General features: G+C 43.6%; 1 protein-coding gene across 1 annotated transcript in view; it reads left to right on the top strand.

Annotated features, from left to right (window-relative positions):
- The window catches only part of LOC311132978 (PDZ domain-containing protein 7-like), a gene marked incomplete at both ends in the record, with an annotated part of 56558 nt that extends 41360 nt beyond the window's left edge, over nucleotides 1-15198 (top strand). Inside the window, 6 exons of the mRNA XM_084166382.1 lie at nucleotides 3211-3302; nucleotides 3488-3579; nucleotides 5132-5200; nucleotides 8520-9221; nucleotides 10795-10895; nucleotides 15055-15198. Of these exons, the coding sequence (XP_084022508.1) occupies nucleotides 3211-3302; nucleotides 3488-3579; nucleotides 5132-5200; nucleotides 8520-9221; nucleotides 10795-10895; nucleotides 15055-15198 (1200 nt within the window). The remainder of the gene's footprint in view (nucleotides 1-3210; nucleotides 3303-3487; nucleotides 3580-5131; nucleotides 5201-8519; nucleotides 9222-10794; nucleotides 10896-15054) is intronic.
- Nucleotides 15199-16678: the final 1480 nt, after the last annotated feature.

Raw genomic sequence — 16678 nt, 5'->3', positions numbered from 1 at the left:
TCAGAAAACTAGACACAGGAATGTTCTTGCAATGTTCCCATGAAACATTTTTATTTTATTTTATTTTATTTTATTTAACCTTTATTTAACCAGGTAAACCAGTTGAGAACAAGTTCTCATTTACAACTGCGACCTGGCCAAGATAAAGCAAAGCAGTGCGATAAAAACCAACACAGAGTTACATATGGGGTAAACAAAACATAAAGTCAAAAATACAACAGAAAATAAATATACAGTGTGTGCAAATGTAGCAAGTTATGGAGGTAAGGCAATAAATAGGCCATAGTGCAAAATAATTACAATTTAGTATTAACACTGGAATGATAGATGTGCAAGAGATCATGTGCAAATAGAGATACTGGGGTGCAAATGAGCAAAATAAATAACAATATGGGGAACATGTCTAGAACAATAATGTGTTATATTCTGAGAACATTCGGTGTATGTTTGGTGTGAGTTCTGTTTGACATTATGGGAATGTTCTTCTAACTTTAACACCAAAACATGCTAAATAGGTTCTCAGAGGTTTTTTTTAACATACATAGAATGTTCCCCTAACTAATGGAAAAATGGACACTCAAACATCAGGGGAACATTACAGGTAACATAAAAAAAATGTTATCTCCCTAGAATTGTTAGCTGGGATAAGCCTGTCTAGCGGATGTAAGCAATGTTCCCACGCTTTCTGGCAGCCTTCATGGCTGGGATCAGTTATTTTCACCTCTGGCACACAGTTTGAGGAAGATGTTGGTTCCTCTCAGGGTCAGACATACAGTGGGGAAAAAAAGTATTTAGTCAGCCACCAATTGTGCAAGTTCTCCCACTTAAAAAGATGAGCGAGGCCTGTAATTTTCATCATAGGTACACGTCAACTATGACAGACAAATTGAGAAAAAAATTCCAGAAAATCACATTGTAGGATTTTTAATGAATTTATTTGCAAATTATGGTGGAAAATAAGTATTTGGTCACCTACAAACAAGCAAGATTTCTGGCTCTCACAGACCTGTAACTTCTTCTTTAAGAGGCTCCTCTGTCCTCCACTCGTTACCTGTATTAATGGCACCTGTTTGAACTTGTTATCAGTATAAAAGACACCTGTCCACAACCTCAAACAGTCACACTCCAAACTCCACTATGGCCAAGACCAAAGAGCTGTCAAAGGACACCAGAAACAAAATTGTAGACCTGTACCAGGCTGGGAAGACTGAATCTGCAATAGGTAAGCAGCTTGGTTTGAAGAAATCAACTGTGGGAGCAATTATTAGGAAATGGAAGACATACAAGACCACTGATAATCTCCCTCGATCTGGGGCTCCACGCAAGATCTCACCCCGTGGGGTCAAAATGATCACAAGAATCCCAGAACCACACGGGGGGACCTAGTGAATGACCTGCAGAGAGCTGGGACCAAAGTAACAAAGCCTACCATCAGTAACACACTACGCCGACAGGGACTCAAATCCTGCAGTGCAAGACGTGTCCCCCTGCTTAAGCCAGTACATGTCCAGGCCCATCTGAAGTTTGCTAGAGTGCATTTGGATGATCCAGAAGAGGATTGGGAGAATGTAATATGGTCAGATGAAACCAAAATAGAACTTTTTGGTAAAAACTCAACTCGTCGTGTTTGGAGGACAAAGAATGCTGAGTTGCATCCAAAGAACACCATACCTACTGTGAAGCATGGGGGTGGAAACATCATGCTTTGGGGCTGTTTTTCTGCAAAGGGACCAGGACGACTGATCCGTGTAAAGGAAAGAATGAATGGGGCCATGTATTGTGAGATTTTGAGTGAAAACCTCCTTCCATCAGCAAGGGCATTGAAGATGAAATGTGGCTGGGTCTTTCAGCATGACAATGATCCCAAACACACCGCCCGGGCAACGAAGGAGTGGCTTCGTAAGAAGCATTTCAAGGTCCTGGAGTGGCCTAGCCAGTCTCCAGATCTCAACCCCATAGAAAATCTTTGGAGGGAGTTGAAAGTCTGTGTTGCCCAGCGACAGCCCCAAAACATCACTGCTCTAGAGGAGATCTGCATGGAGGAATGGGCCAAAATACCAGCAACAGTGTGTGAAAACCTTGTGAAGACTTACAGAAAACGTTTGACCTGTGTCATTGCCAACTAAGGGTATATAACAAAGTATTAAGAAACCTTTGTTATTGACCAAATATTTATTTTCCACCATAATTTGCAAATAAATTCATTAAAAATCCTACAATGTGATTTTCTGGATTTTCTTTTCTCAATTTGTCTGTCATAGTTGACGTATACCTATGATGAAAATTACAGGCCTCTCTCATCTTTTTAAGTGGGAGAACTTGCACAATTGGTGGCTGACTAAATATTTTTTCCCCCACTGTACCTACCACTTTAGGAGCAGCTAACAGTGAACAGACTGTACCCACAGTACTGTAGACTGATGAGTTTCATGTACAGTATTGTTCCCTGTGTGTGTCTGATTGTCTGACAGTGATCAATGTGTCCACCGGCATCTCAGACAAAACACAGATTTGCCCTGTCATTTGCAGATGTAAGATCTTAATTTGAGCCAGTTTGCTACAGCAGGAAAATAATCCTGCAGCAACTGGAAATGTGAATTATTATGTGGATTATAATTAATGGGGTTGATGTGTAAATTTTTTGTTAGGGCAAATCAAGTCTGAAACTCCAAGACACTAGAAGTTGAATTTCCTATCTGCCACAAATTAGTGATCAAATTAAGATCCAACATCTGTATGACTAGGGTCAAATATCGGCCATCATCTGATTTCGCTCTCCCAGTCTAGTAATATTTTTTGCTATTAGACAAAAGGGTTAGCGATATGTGTCTGATATTGTATTGATGTTTTTTAAATAGACAATGCTTCTGATGGAGCACCTCCTCTCTCTCTCTCTCTTGCTCTCTCTCTCTCCGTCACACTCACTCGCTCCTCCACTCCTCACTCCAAAAGAATCAACTCCTCAGATTGTCCTTCAGAACTTTGCATAAGCTATCAGGGTGGCATCATCTGTACCTTGTCTCAAATCCACAGAAGTGCATAAGGGGTAGAGGGAAAGGGATAGGGGCTTGACCTAGGGGTACATTTTGTACGATGAATACTGTGTATCTGCTCTCACCTGTCTAGTTCTTTCAGATGTAGGAAAGGAAAACAAAGTTATTTATTATAGACTATTGAGATGAACCCTCTCTCTCTTTCTCTCTGTATAAGTTTATGTCGGAGTGTGTGGTGCAGGATCTAGTACACCCTCTACTGGCCATACTGGACCGACCTGAGAAACTACTACTTATACGAGAGATCAGGTGTGTGCGCGTGTCCGTGCATGCGTGTGTTTGCATGTGTGATGTTTATGTGTATGTGTGTGCTATATGCTTATGCTAGTGTGGTTTATGTATTCCATGGTGTGTCAGTCCTACTGATATGACAAATCAGGTGTGTGTCTGTGTGTGTAGTTCCTCTCACAAAGCCTCTCTCTGTCTCTTTTCAGGATGCTGATCCCTCCTACAGAGCTGGGTTGTTTTGACAGTATTGTCATGCCCTTTGAACTGGAGGCCTACGACATACTGAAGAGCCGCTCATGTAAGTACATCAAACATAGCCTGGGCGCCAGTCTGTTTCTTCTCTAGTGCTAACTCCTTATAGAAGAGGCAGGTGGCAGCATTAGGAGGTAGGGAACTGGTCTGTCTGCCCAATATAAAGGATCAAAACTGGCAGAGGAACAAAAATAGCATAAATAGGAAAGTATACCAGTTTCATTTGAGGACCAGGATGTTGACAGCTGTGCCATACAGATTGCAAAATAGCTGGGAAGAGATTTTTGATGTACCAATTCCATGGCACAGGGTGTATGAGTTGATATATAAAACAACGCAAGATTCAACACTTCGTGCTTTTCATCTAAAATTATTGTACAGAATTCTTGCCACCAACAAAATGTTGAATATTTGGGGCATGCAACCATCGCAGCGCTGTACATTTTGTTGCGAGGATACAGAATCAATAGACCATTTGTTCTGGTATTGCCCTCAGGTAGCCTGTTTCTGGTCTCAGTTTCAGGAATGGCAAAAAAAAAGCATAACATTAATCTAAAATTGACCCTAGAAATAGCATTGTTGGGAGATCTGGAGAGACCTGGTCAGTCAATTACTAATATATTAATACTCTTAGTAAAAGTATGTATCTTCAACTCCCAATTCTGTTCAATTGGATACATTCAAATTGTATGTTAAACATCACAGCATAGTTTAAAGATATATGGCGCATAGAAATCAGAAGAGGGTGGCCAGCAGAGATAGGTGGGATGGGCTGAGGGAAGTGGGAGTGGAGTTGCTGGGCGGGGGATAGATTTACGGTCAAAGATAAGTCAAAATAAAGTCAAAATAACCCCCCCCCAAAAAAATAAGTTTTTAATGACACTGAGGTGGAACACTGTTACATCCAATGCCTGTTTGCCTGAGGCTGATGCCACGCAGGTGCTTGTACGCTTGTACACATGCATACACACACACTTGCATTCAAACGCACACATGTGCACACACACACACATACACACGTAAATAGTGCCACATTTTACATTTACATTTTAGTCATTTAGCAGACGCTCTTATCCAGAGCGACTTACATATTATTATTTATTTTTTTATACTGGCCCCCTGTGGGAATCGAACCCACAACCCTGGCGTTGCAAACACCATGCTCTATCAACTGAGCTACATCCCTGCCGGCCATTCCCTCCCCTACCCTGGACGACGCTGGGCCAATTGTGCGCCGCCCATGAGTCTCCCGGTCGCGGCCGGCTGCGACAGAGCCTGGATTCGAACCAGGATCTAGTGGCACAGTTTTGCACTGCGATGCAGTGCCTTAGACCACTGCGCCACTCAGGAGCACTGTGCCACACATGCACTCAAACGCATACAGTCTGCCTTGCTGTTTAGACTTTGAACAGTCCTTGATGTCTTTTGTTTTTTGCATTGTTGTTTTCTGTTGTTGTTCTCCTTTGTATTTCTATTTTTTTCTCTTTTGTTCATTTTGTTGGTTGTTGGCGCATTGTGGGCGGTGGGGGTGTGGGGGGTGGAAATGTTTTGTATTCTAGTATTATATGTTCATATCTTTGTTGTTTTCTCGTCCTCAGTGAGGTCTCCTGCCCTGCGCTCTCCTCGCAGTGGAACCCCTCGACGACACCTCATCACCCCCATACCAGGTCTCTCTCTCTCTGTGTGTCTGTGTGTGTGTGTATGTATGATGGCCTCTCATTCCCCCATCCCTCCCTCCCTCTCTCTAACTCTCTCTCTCTCTCTTCACCCGTTCTCTTTCTCTAACCGCTGTCCTCTGCCTGATCCCAATAGGATATTATCCTCCTCCTCCTCCTCCTCCTCTCTTCCTGTCTCTTCTTCTTCTCCTCCTCTTTTCATATCTCCTCTCGTCTCCCTCTTTTTCCAGTCCATCTCATATCCTGTCTGTCTGACTGAAACACCTGCTCAATATCCTGGCATTTCATACACATGCAGCACACATACATGGCCGGCCCTAGCCTTTTGGGGCCCTAAACAAAATTTAGTTGGGGGGCCCCCCACCTCACGGGCAAAACATTTTAGTGGCCCCCCTCTTGACGGCAGAGAGAAAATAAAGTATGTTTTAGAGTTCATTTCCAGAAATTCTACACATTTTGCAATGAGGCGCAAACAAAATGTTGTCGTTTCTAAGCAAGTTTGCTGCAATTTTAGTCATTTTGCCATGGGTCGGAAAGATACATTCGCACTTTTACAGCTAATTTCCTGCAATTCTACACATTTTGGCAAGGGGTAAAGCAAAATTGTTCAGTTGTGAAGCACATTTTCTGCAATTCTACACATTTTGCCATGACTTATGCCATGTTAATATGATATCTGCATGAGAGTGACTACCAAAATCAACGGGGGACCCCAGGAGGTCAAGGCCCATGGGCACATGCTCTTCGTGCCCGGTTGATAATTCGGCTTTTAGATAGCTAGCTAGTTTAGATAGCTAGCTAGACTAACTGACTAAAATTTTTTGCTGACATGGCTAATTGAGTGACTGTCAGTGACTGACATAACAAGAGGAAATTGGCTGATGCACAACAACATTTTGAAATTGCACCTTCTGTATTCTAATACTATAACTTTTAACAGTAAGTTGAGACACCGACTGAGCTCTTGAGACCCAGACTGAGCCGGGGGCCCTAATCCACCGCTTATGTCGCTTATGCCCAGCCCCTGAACACAAACACACATACACACACACACACACACACACACACACACACACACACACACACACACACACACACACACACACACACACACACACACACACACACACACACACACACAGGCCTGTGTCAGATGACTTCAGTAGGAAGGCTTGTATTATGTATCTGTGAGAAACACAAAAGCCAGAGAGGAGCAGTGCTAAGTTATAGACAGGCGTGGGTTGACTGCATGGAGCCTTTGAAGCCTTTCACAAACTAGACCAATTCAAGAGTCAGACACACAGTGCATGTGTGTGTGTGTGCATACCTTAAAAGCTTCTCAAACTATCTCCATTCAAGAATAAAAAAAGCAGAGCTGCCGCCACAGAACTAAATGACCCATTAATCTAGCACACAGAGGTCAGGGGTTAAGGGTTGAAAGGTCAGCTGACTCCACCAGGGAGGAAGGAAACTGACATGTCAAACACAGAGTTCTGACAGGTCAGGGTGATGACCTCAGATAGAGATATGCAGATTGGGCCTTGTGGTGAATAGACTCCATTTTGTAAACTCCCACACAGTGTCACTGTCAAACACGGAGGGTTGACCAGTGCTGGGAAGGTTTAGAACTATAGTACAATACAGTGGGTCTACTGGGGTTAAAGGGAAGGAGTGAGTGTGTGTGTGTTTATATGTGTGTGATAACATGTACAGTACCAGTCAAAAGTTTGGACACACCTACTCATGCCAGGATTTTTCTTTATTTTTTACTATTGTCTACATTGTAGAATAATAGTGAAGACATCAAAACTATGAAATAACACATATGGAATCATGTAGTAACCAAAAAAGTGTTAAACAAATCAAAATATATTTGATATTTGAGATTCTTCAAAATAGCCACCCTTTGCCTTGATGACAGCTTTGCACACTCTTGGCATTCTCTCAACCAGCTTCATGAGGTAGTCACCTGGAATGCATTTCAATTAACAGGTGTGCCTTCTTAAAAGTCAATTTGTGGAATTTCTTTCCTTCTTAATGCGTTTGAGCCAATCAGTTGTGTTGTGACAAGGTAGGGGGGGTATACAGAAGATAGTCTTATTTGGTAAAATACCAAGTCCATATTATGGCAAGAACAGCTCATATAAGCAAAGAGAAACGACAGTCCATCATTACTTTAAGACATGAAGGTCAGTCAATACAGAACATTTCAAGAACTTTGAACGTTTCTTCAACTGCAGTCGCAAAAACCATCAAGCGCTTTGATGAAACTGGCTCTCATGAGGACCGCCACAGGAAAGGAAGATCCAGAGTTACCTCTGCTGCAGAGGATAAGTTCATTAGAGTTACCAGCATCAGAAATTGCAGCCCAAATAAATGCTTCACAGAGTTCAAGTAACAGACACATCTCAACGTCAACTGTTCAGAGGAGACTGTGTGAATCAGGCCTTCATGCTCGAAATGCTGCAAAGAAACCACTAATAAAGGACACCAATAAGAATAAGAGACTTGCTTGGGGCAAGAAACATGAGCAATGGACATTAGACTGGTGGAAATCTGTCCTTTGGTCTGATGAGTCCAAATTTGAGATTTTTGGTTCCAACCGCCGTATCTTTGTGAGACGCGGTGTGGGTGAACAGATGATTTCCGCATGTGTATTTCCCACCGTAAAGCATGGAGGAGGAGGTGTTATGGTGTGGGGGTGCTTTGCTGGTGACACTGTCTGTGATGTATTTAGAATTCAAGGCACACTTAACCAGCATGTCTACCACAGCATTCTGCAGCGATATGCCATCCCATCTGTTTTGGGCTTAGTGGGACTATAATTTGTTTTTCAACAGGACAATGACCCAACACACCTCCAGGCTGTGTAAGGGCTATTTTACCAAGAAGGAGAGTGATGGAGTGCTGCATCAGATGACCTGGCCTCCACAATCCCCCGACCTCAACCAAATTGAGATGGTTTGGGATGAGTCGGACGGCAGAGTGAAGGAAAAGCAGCCAACAAGTGCTCAGTATATGTGGGAACTCCTTCAAGACTGTTGGAAAAGCCTTCCAGATGAAGCTGGTTGAGAGAATGCCAAGAGTGCAAAGCTGTCATCAAGGCAAAGGGTGGCTATTTGAAGAATCTCAAATCTAAAATATACCTTTAACACTTGTTTGGTTAGTACATGATTCCATATGTGTTATTTCATAGTTTTGATGTCTTCACTATTATTCTACAATGTAGGAAATAGTAAAAATAAAGAAAAACCCTTGAATGAGTAGGTGTTCTAAAACTTTTGACCGGTAGTGTATATCTCCTCTCCAGACTACCATGGTGGTTTCCAGCTTCAGACAGCCCAGGACTTGGGGAGAGATCGTCAGCTGATGGAAGACCTAGAGAGGCTACGTGTGTCTGGCCTCCAGGGTGGTCTCCTGCCCCCTTCTCGCGTTTTCACCCCCCTCCTAGACGTCCCCGTGGACAGCTACACCCACCACAACCCCCGCTCACGCTCTCCGAGCCCCTCACCCCCCAACTGGCTCCTCACAGAGTCCACACACACTACCAGACACCAACCCCAAACCAACCACTCTCCCCATAGGCGAGACAATGGTTTGTCCCGGCCCCAACACTATGATGAGACCTCATTGCTGTCGGAAGATACCACTGCGGAGCGGGGGCGGTCGCCGGTGAGGAACAAACATAACGGAAGGGTCAGGATGGACCAATGGGAGAGCAGCACTGAGAGGAGGGGAGGGATGGCCGAGGGGTACATGGAGGTGAGAGTACACGTACCCCCCAGGAACATTCAACCCGCCCTGGCTCAGGTGCTTGAGCCCCCCCTGCGGGACCGAAGCCCCTCGACGGGGAGGGAGAGGGGGGGACAAGGGCAGAGAGAGAATGGGAAACAAGTGAACAGACTTTCACCAGGACGGTCGCAGAATGGTCATCATGGAAATGCATCACCTGTACCCGTTCAGGAGTATGAGATCACCACGGTGACCATCTCCAAGACGAAACAGTCTCTGGGTGAGTAGGCCTATTAGAGATTCGCCAACTAATCTGTAGCCTGCTAGTACTCGACCTCACCAGTAGAGATCAGTGCATCACCTGCTAATTGTTATTACATAACAATGGCCCAGTCTAAAATAACTCCTAGTAAGGCTGTTTACCCTGGGTGTCTCTAGTCTACAGCAATGGTTGGTAATCTAACCCTGTATATGCAGGAAGTAACACATCTGATTCAACTGTATTTTTTGTTGTTGTTTTTTTACATATATTTTTATTGGATTGCCTGTGCTTAGCTCTATTCCGTTTATTTTTATCCTAAAAACTACCTAGTCCTTGCAGATGTCAATCATGCGCATAACATAATGCAGCCACCACCGTGCTTGAAAATATGAAGAGTGGTACTTAGTGATGTGTTGTGTTGGATTTGCCCCAAACATAACTCTTTGTATTCAGGACATAAAGTTAATTTCTTTGCCACATTTTTTGCAGTTTTACTTTAGTGCCTTATTGCAAACAGGATGCATGTTTTGGAATATTTGTATTCTGCACAGGCTTCCTTCTTTTCACGCTGTCATTTAGGTTAGTATTGTGGAGTAACTACAATGTTGTTGATCCATCTTAGCCTACAATTTCCACACCCCTGAGGAAATAAATTAGCATAGTAAAAACATCCCCATCAAAATCTGTCTGTTTAAGCTAGAGATATCGCCCTTCTGCATCTGCGGTGAAAGGTGGCAGAGCTAGAGTGGTGTTTGTCAGACCATGAGACGTCACGAAAATCGGTCTTCTCACGAAAACGGTCTCATCTGAAGTCGGTACAGCCTCTTCTGCCAACTTCTGTCTGTAGCGTCTGAACGGTTTGGGCTACAAACTAATATGACCCCTCTGTGGAAAGCTGAGACTCTCACCAACACAATGGTGTTCTCCATTTTGCTCTTGAACTGAAGGTGCCCCGTACCAGTTAAAACAATTAATGGAAGTATATATGGAGATAATTTAGTGCCTAAAATAAAAGGATAAATACATGTACAATTAAAAAAAAAGAAAAAAAAAAGTTTCCTGATCTCTCTTATATCTCTCAGATATAGGACAGACACTTCAGAACAAACCTCTTTTAGACGTTTGTTTTTTTTACTATTTGTTGTTCCATATATTTAATCTGTTATTCAATGGTTTCTATTGGCTAATAGCAGTAATGCCAAATTCATTGTTTTATCCAATAATTTTTCTAATATATTTTTTCTGACCTTAAGGAGTCTTAAAATTAAAAATCAAATAAATAAATAATCCTTGGTATGACCATCTTAAAACAATTCCATATGTTAGCTTGGACGTCTAAAAACATAAATCCACTTTGACATTATCGGGTGTTGTGTGTAGGCCAGTGACACACAATCGCCATTTTAAATTCAGGCTGTAACACAACAAAAGAATCAAGGGTTGTGAATACTTTCTGAAGGCACTGTAAATACCCTATAAATACATAAATTAAGTCTTGACTGAAGACTATGATTATTAGTTGATTGGCTGGAGCAAACGCCTGCACCTACACCGGCCCTTTGTGGATAAACTCCTCATCTCTGCTCTACAGGTATCAGTATCTCAGGGGGGATGGAGTCCAAGGTGCAGCCTGTGATCAAGATAGAGAAGATCTTTCCAGGAGGAGCTGCCTCTACCAGTGACGTTCTGAAGGTAAGCTTCTTTAGGAGCTCAATGCAATATTAGGGCAGCTCGTGCTTTAATCAAAATCAAATCAAATCAAATCAAATCAAATTTTATTGGTCACATGCGCCGAATACAACAGGTGCAGACATTACAGTGAAATGCTTACTTACAGCCCTTAACCAACAGTGCATTTATTTTAAACAAAAAAGTAAGAATAAAACAACAACAAAAAAGTGTTGAGAAAAAAAGAGCAGAAGTAAAAAATAAAGTGACAGTAGGGAGGCTATATATACAATAGAATAAAGTGACAGTAGGGAGGCTATATATACAGGGGGGTACCGTTGCATAGTCAATGTGCGGGGGCACCGGCTAGTTGAGGTAATATGTACATGTGGGTAGAGTTAAAGTGACTATGCATAAAATCAGAGCTGAGCCCGATAACACAGGGTGATGTGTTTAACAGTATTGGTCTGTGATATTTGTAAAGGGCACTCTAGTTTGGTCTAGTGTGTGTGTGTGTGTGTGTGTGTGCATCTCCTGCATGACTGATGAGGTACATGGGCTGAGCCAGGTAATGTACAGGTTATATGGCTTAGCCAGAGTGTATTACCAGAAGGGAATAGATACTGAATGAAGTGGGGGGATGAGGTCAGAGGTTACAGTGAGGTGAAGGTGGTGATGGCTGAGACAGCCCTACTGTAGCGACCTCTAGATACTAGGTCAAAGCTTCAGAATCAGGTGTGTTTGTGGGTGTGTTGCTGCCGTGATCCTATCAGGTGACAGCACTTCCCAGGTCCGATAGGGCCATGACTCGAGTGTCAAACACTCTGGGGATCTGGTGTCAGCTAAGCCTTTCAGTTTCCATGAACTTCCCCTCCGAGTCCCCCTCTCTCTCTCTCACACACACACACACACACACACACACACACACACCTGCACGCACTGACATGCACGTACACAAAACCGCGACAGAAACCTTCGTGAAGGAGAGGAAGGGAAGGACAAGGAGGGAGAGAATTGGTTGGGAAAGAGAGGGAGAGACAGACAGACATAGACGGAGCTAGACGTGGTTGGCTTGCTCTATGTACTCTGACACGTCGCTAGCCCCCTAACTCCTAGGCATAGCCTGATAGCCTGTCCCTATCTGGTGTGTATCTGCCACACACTGAGAGCAGGGGGAAGTAGGATTACTACACCATTCCGACTGTTCACACACATCCTGTCCCCTTGTTCCTGTCTGATAACCGCCTATCTTTTAGCTAGCCACCAGGTATGTGTGTGTGTGTATATGTGTATGTGTGTGTGTATGTCATGCTTGCTACTGCCCCTGCTTGACGGTTTTGTCTAGAAGGGATACAGCTTTTGGCAAAATTGAATTTTCGTAGCAGGTTAGGATAATTAGATTACCCTTAGGAAAAGGGTTAGGGTTAGCTAAAATGCAAAATAAATCAACTTTTGACATCAATTTGACAAAAGCTGTATCCCATCTAGACGTGAGGTGTGTGTGTATGCATGGTTGACACAAAGTGTGTAAATGTATGTGTGTACAGTGTATATCCGTGCCATGTGCTGGTTACTGCTCTCGCTCTCTCTGTCTCTCTCTCACTCTCTGTCTCTCTCTCTATCCTTTTCATCTGTGCTATTGGCTGAGACCCACATTAGAACACCAGTCTGCTCAGTAAGATTGCTGCCCAGCAAACAAGGGATGTCCTGAGGACATTCGGCAACATTCCCTTTAGGTCCCTTAAGGGTTTCGGTGCGACGCTATCCCACTAACGTTCTGAGGAGGTTCTAAGAACGCCCAAATGATCGTTCTCTGGTAGACCTTTGTGTAGTTCCCTGTAAGTTACCAGGATGTCACTGAGGGCCATGTCAGGACCATGTCAGGATATTTTTAGGACATTCCCAGGACTTTTATTTAACTAGTCTTTAGGACATTGTGTGATGGTCCCAAGGGAACGTTTTCTGGGGGACATTTGTGTAGTTCCCTGTAAGTTCCCAGGACGTCACTGAGGACCATGTCAGGACCTTTCTAGGACGTTCTCAGGACTTTCATTTTACTAATCCTCAGGACGTCGCGTGATGGTCCCAAGGGAACGTTCTCTGGGGGACCTTTTTGTAGTTCACGGTTTGTCCCGGGACGTTTTTAGGACGTTCTTGGGACGTTGTGTCATGGTCCCCTGAAGGTCCCCTAAACGTTCTTGGGATGTTGTGTCATGGTCCCCTGGACGTTTTTGTCACGTGATGGTCCCAGGTGTCCCAAACCATTATACTTAAAGTAATTAAATGGCATGGGGGTTTTAAGGTAAGTGGTACGCTGTTAAGCTAAAATAGTGTAAAAATCTTTTATCAATGACATGATCGCTTAGTACTGACTTTTCAATACGTCCACACCTGGTATTTGAACGCACAATCTCTGGATTTGGGGTATGCTGAACCACAAAGTCTGTAGAAGTTTGGAAGTCCCCTACACATTCATTACCTATAATACATATCTGCACTTAGCAAAATAGTGCCATTTGCACTGTTATTTTAGTTATCAGTTAATCTGACATTTGTCTCATTGATTTCATTTACTTATTTCAGCAATTTGAGTTTGGGTTTTTGGTATAATTGTCTAATGTTGGTGGGGCATGTTATTCTGTTTTAATGTTACTCCTGAATCGGAATACCATGCACCAAGAGGTTGTGAGTTCAAATCCTAGTTGAGGACATGTTAAGTAATAATTACTGTAGTAATAAACATACACAATGTAATCATGTATGTCAAAGTGTGTTATATAAGTTGAAAATAGTATGTTGAAAGCACTGTGGTTCACCAATCAGTGCCTTGATGGGCTTGGTAACAGTGATGTGTAGGGGTGATGTGTAGTGAAACTGGCTTGCGCATGGGGGACGACAACGTTTCTTTGGGACCATCAGGTGATGGCCACGGGACAAACCGGGAAGTAGACAAAAACCTCCATGGGACCATGACACAACATCCTAAGAACGTCCTAAAATCTTCCTTGGGGACTTCTCGGGACCAACCGGGAACTAGACAAAACATTTAGGGGACCATGAAACAACATCCTGATGACATTCGGAGACCATTTTGTGACATCCTGGGGACATCCTAACAACTCATTGTTTGCAGGGTGTGTACTCACTAGTACTCTAAAAATTAGAGGATTATACCATTTAACCTGTCCTAGTGTTCTGGTGTTGCTCTCTCCAGAAATATGGCCTGGAGTCTGCACAGTGATCCACTACCACCACTGCCTAGAAATTAAGAGCAATTCCCATAGCTGAATAATCCACATGAATTGGTTTAAAGTATAACAATAACTACAGTATTTGTAATTTTTATACAGTATTTGTAATGTCAAACCACATTACAATAGTGAGATCTAATTCAGTAGGGATGACATTTAGTGGATGATGCCTGTTGGCTAGAGAAAGAGAGAGAGAGGAAGCCCCAAAAATAACATCCATAAATGTTTACCAAAGAGGATGAATGAGATTATATCTAATATTCAAAATTACTTTTATTAATCTGCTCTTTAGTTAAATGGATTGAAATCTTTTGATTCTGGCATCACGGAAGGGAGGGCAGGAATGTTTTGGGTCAACAAACACTACCAAATATTTTGTCACACAACAGTTTCATGAGGGGAGATGTTCCAGCAGGTGCCCTGGTTTGGGTAAGATAGAGAAGAGACCTTGTAGTGTCACATACCTCTGGCCTTGTGATTGTGTGTGGCCATTCATTGGGGTTGTGTTGTAAGTGTCAGCCAGGTGCATCCTCGGTGTGTACTGATGACATCACAGGAACTTCCTCTCCTCAGGGTTCTAGAACTCAGCAGTACTCTGTTCTCATCCTGCAGGAAATAATGCAGGGGGAGGCATTACGTGTGGTTGGTGTGTGTGTGTGTTTTCAACATAACCTTTAGCTGAGGGTAAACCTTGAGTATGTGTGTGTGTGAGAGAGAGACAAAGAGAGACAAACAAAGAGGGAAAGAGGGTAATTCATCTACTGGGATGAGTATGGAGATTAGAGAAAAAGATGCTAAGTGGGAGCCGAGATCAATGCACAGTAAGCATGTGTAGGCCTATGTTTGTGTATCACCTCTAACCGATCTTTGTTTGTGTGTGTATGGTCTGTGTGTGTGTGTGTGTTTCTCTCTTTGTGTGTGTGCGTCTCCAGGCTGGGTATGAGTTGGTGTCGGTGGATGGTGAGTCTCTGCAGCGTGTGACCCATCTGCATGCGGTGGACGTGATTCGCCGGGCGTTCAGCAACAAGGCCAAAGACTCCATGGTGTTCATCGTCAAGGTCCCCAAGGGGCCCTAGGAACCCCAAGAGCCCTGCTGACTAGCCCACTGTCAGGCTTACAGAAGTACTACACCCACAGTACTACAGGCCTGTCAACAAGGATGCTCCGAGGTGCAGTTCACCAACCCACTTTCAGGCTGGAAATGGAAATGAGTGAAATGCTGGTGTTCAAACCAGAACGTTATCAGATAGAAGTATGTGGACTTCCAGAGGAGGAGGATTCGTCTGATGCAGACGATTCGGAATGGAAGGGAATGGTCTACTCACAGAGGAGAGGAGGGTACCTCTGACACTGACCAATAAGCTTGCTTCTCCTCTAGGGCAAAAGGGACAATGATTGTTTCCATAGAAAACAGGAAATACTACTAAAACAAAAATTGGTAACGTGACATTTTATGTTGTAACTGCAGTCGACATGTGGGTCTACTGTGCCTACTTTGGGTATAATAATAATGTGATAAATAATATTTATCAAAGATAGACTTGATTATATGTATCCCTTGTTATATTAACTTATATTGTTAGCTAGCGTTGTTAGGAGTCAGCAGCTATAGCAATCATATTAATATAATGTAGGTACTGTAACTTCAAGGGAAGGAAACTTTATTTTGTGGAAGCAGAGAAAAAAACAACATGCAGGCACACTCACTCACCCACCCACCTAGGAAAGCACAAACCCCCCCACTCCCCATACACAGTGTTCCAGGGACCATTTCAGTCCACCGGGGTCCTGCCATAGAGAGAGATTACTGTGTCCAACGTCATGAGATTTATAGTCCAGATTAAGCCTCTGTATTATAGTTGTGGTTTAGTGGATGTCTAGGGGATTAGTACAAATTGCAGCTCTGTTTAAAACTGTGTATTTCTGGCCAACAGAGCCCATGTTTTTGGAGCAGGTTGCCACTTTAGAGGCTTAATTACATAGGCTTGTGGACTGAGCCTGAACAGACATGTGGACGAGATGGAGGAAAACCTATATTATGAGTACAGGATGTGAGGACCAGTGGCATGGCTTAAACTAAGGCTGGGGGGAGAGAAGTTGGGAGAGAGGCAGAGGGGTTAGGACTGGGGTGAAGAGAGAAAGGGTGGGAGAGAAGGACTGTATGGGTCTGGGCCAGGAAAAGAAGGGCTGGCACGCAGGAGGTTGGTGGCACCTTAATTGGGGAGAACGGGCTGGTGGTAATGGTTGGAGCAGAATAGGTGGAATGGTATCAAATATAACAAACACATGGTTTCCATGCGTTTGATGCCATTCCATTGGCTACGTTCCAGCCATTTTGAGTCGTCCTCCCCTCACCATCCTGGCACAGGAAGAGAGGAGAAGGGAGAGAGGGGGTAAGGCTGGGAAAGTTTGGCTAGGGCTGGGAGAGAGGGGCTCCATAGGTCTGGGAAGGGTTGATGAGGGGCTGATGCCAGGTCAAGGGTTAAGATTAGGCAGGGGCGGAACTTTCACTGGGGACGGGGGGGGACATGTTTTATACAAAACGAGGCAATGGTG

This window comes from Coregonus lavaretus, assembly GCF_964263955.1.
Source record: "Coregonus lavaretus genome assembly, chromosome: 1".
NCBI classification, from domain to species: domain Eukaryota; kingdom Metazoa; phylum Chordata; class Actinopteri; order Salmoniformes; family Salmonidae; genus Coregonus; species Coregonus lavaretus.
The sequence above is the reverse complement of the archived record's forward strand: the minus strand, read 5'-3'. Positions and strand labels throughout refer to the sequence as shown.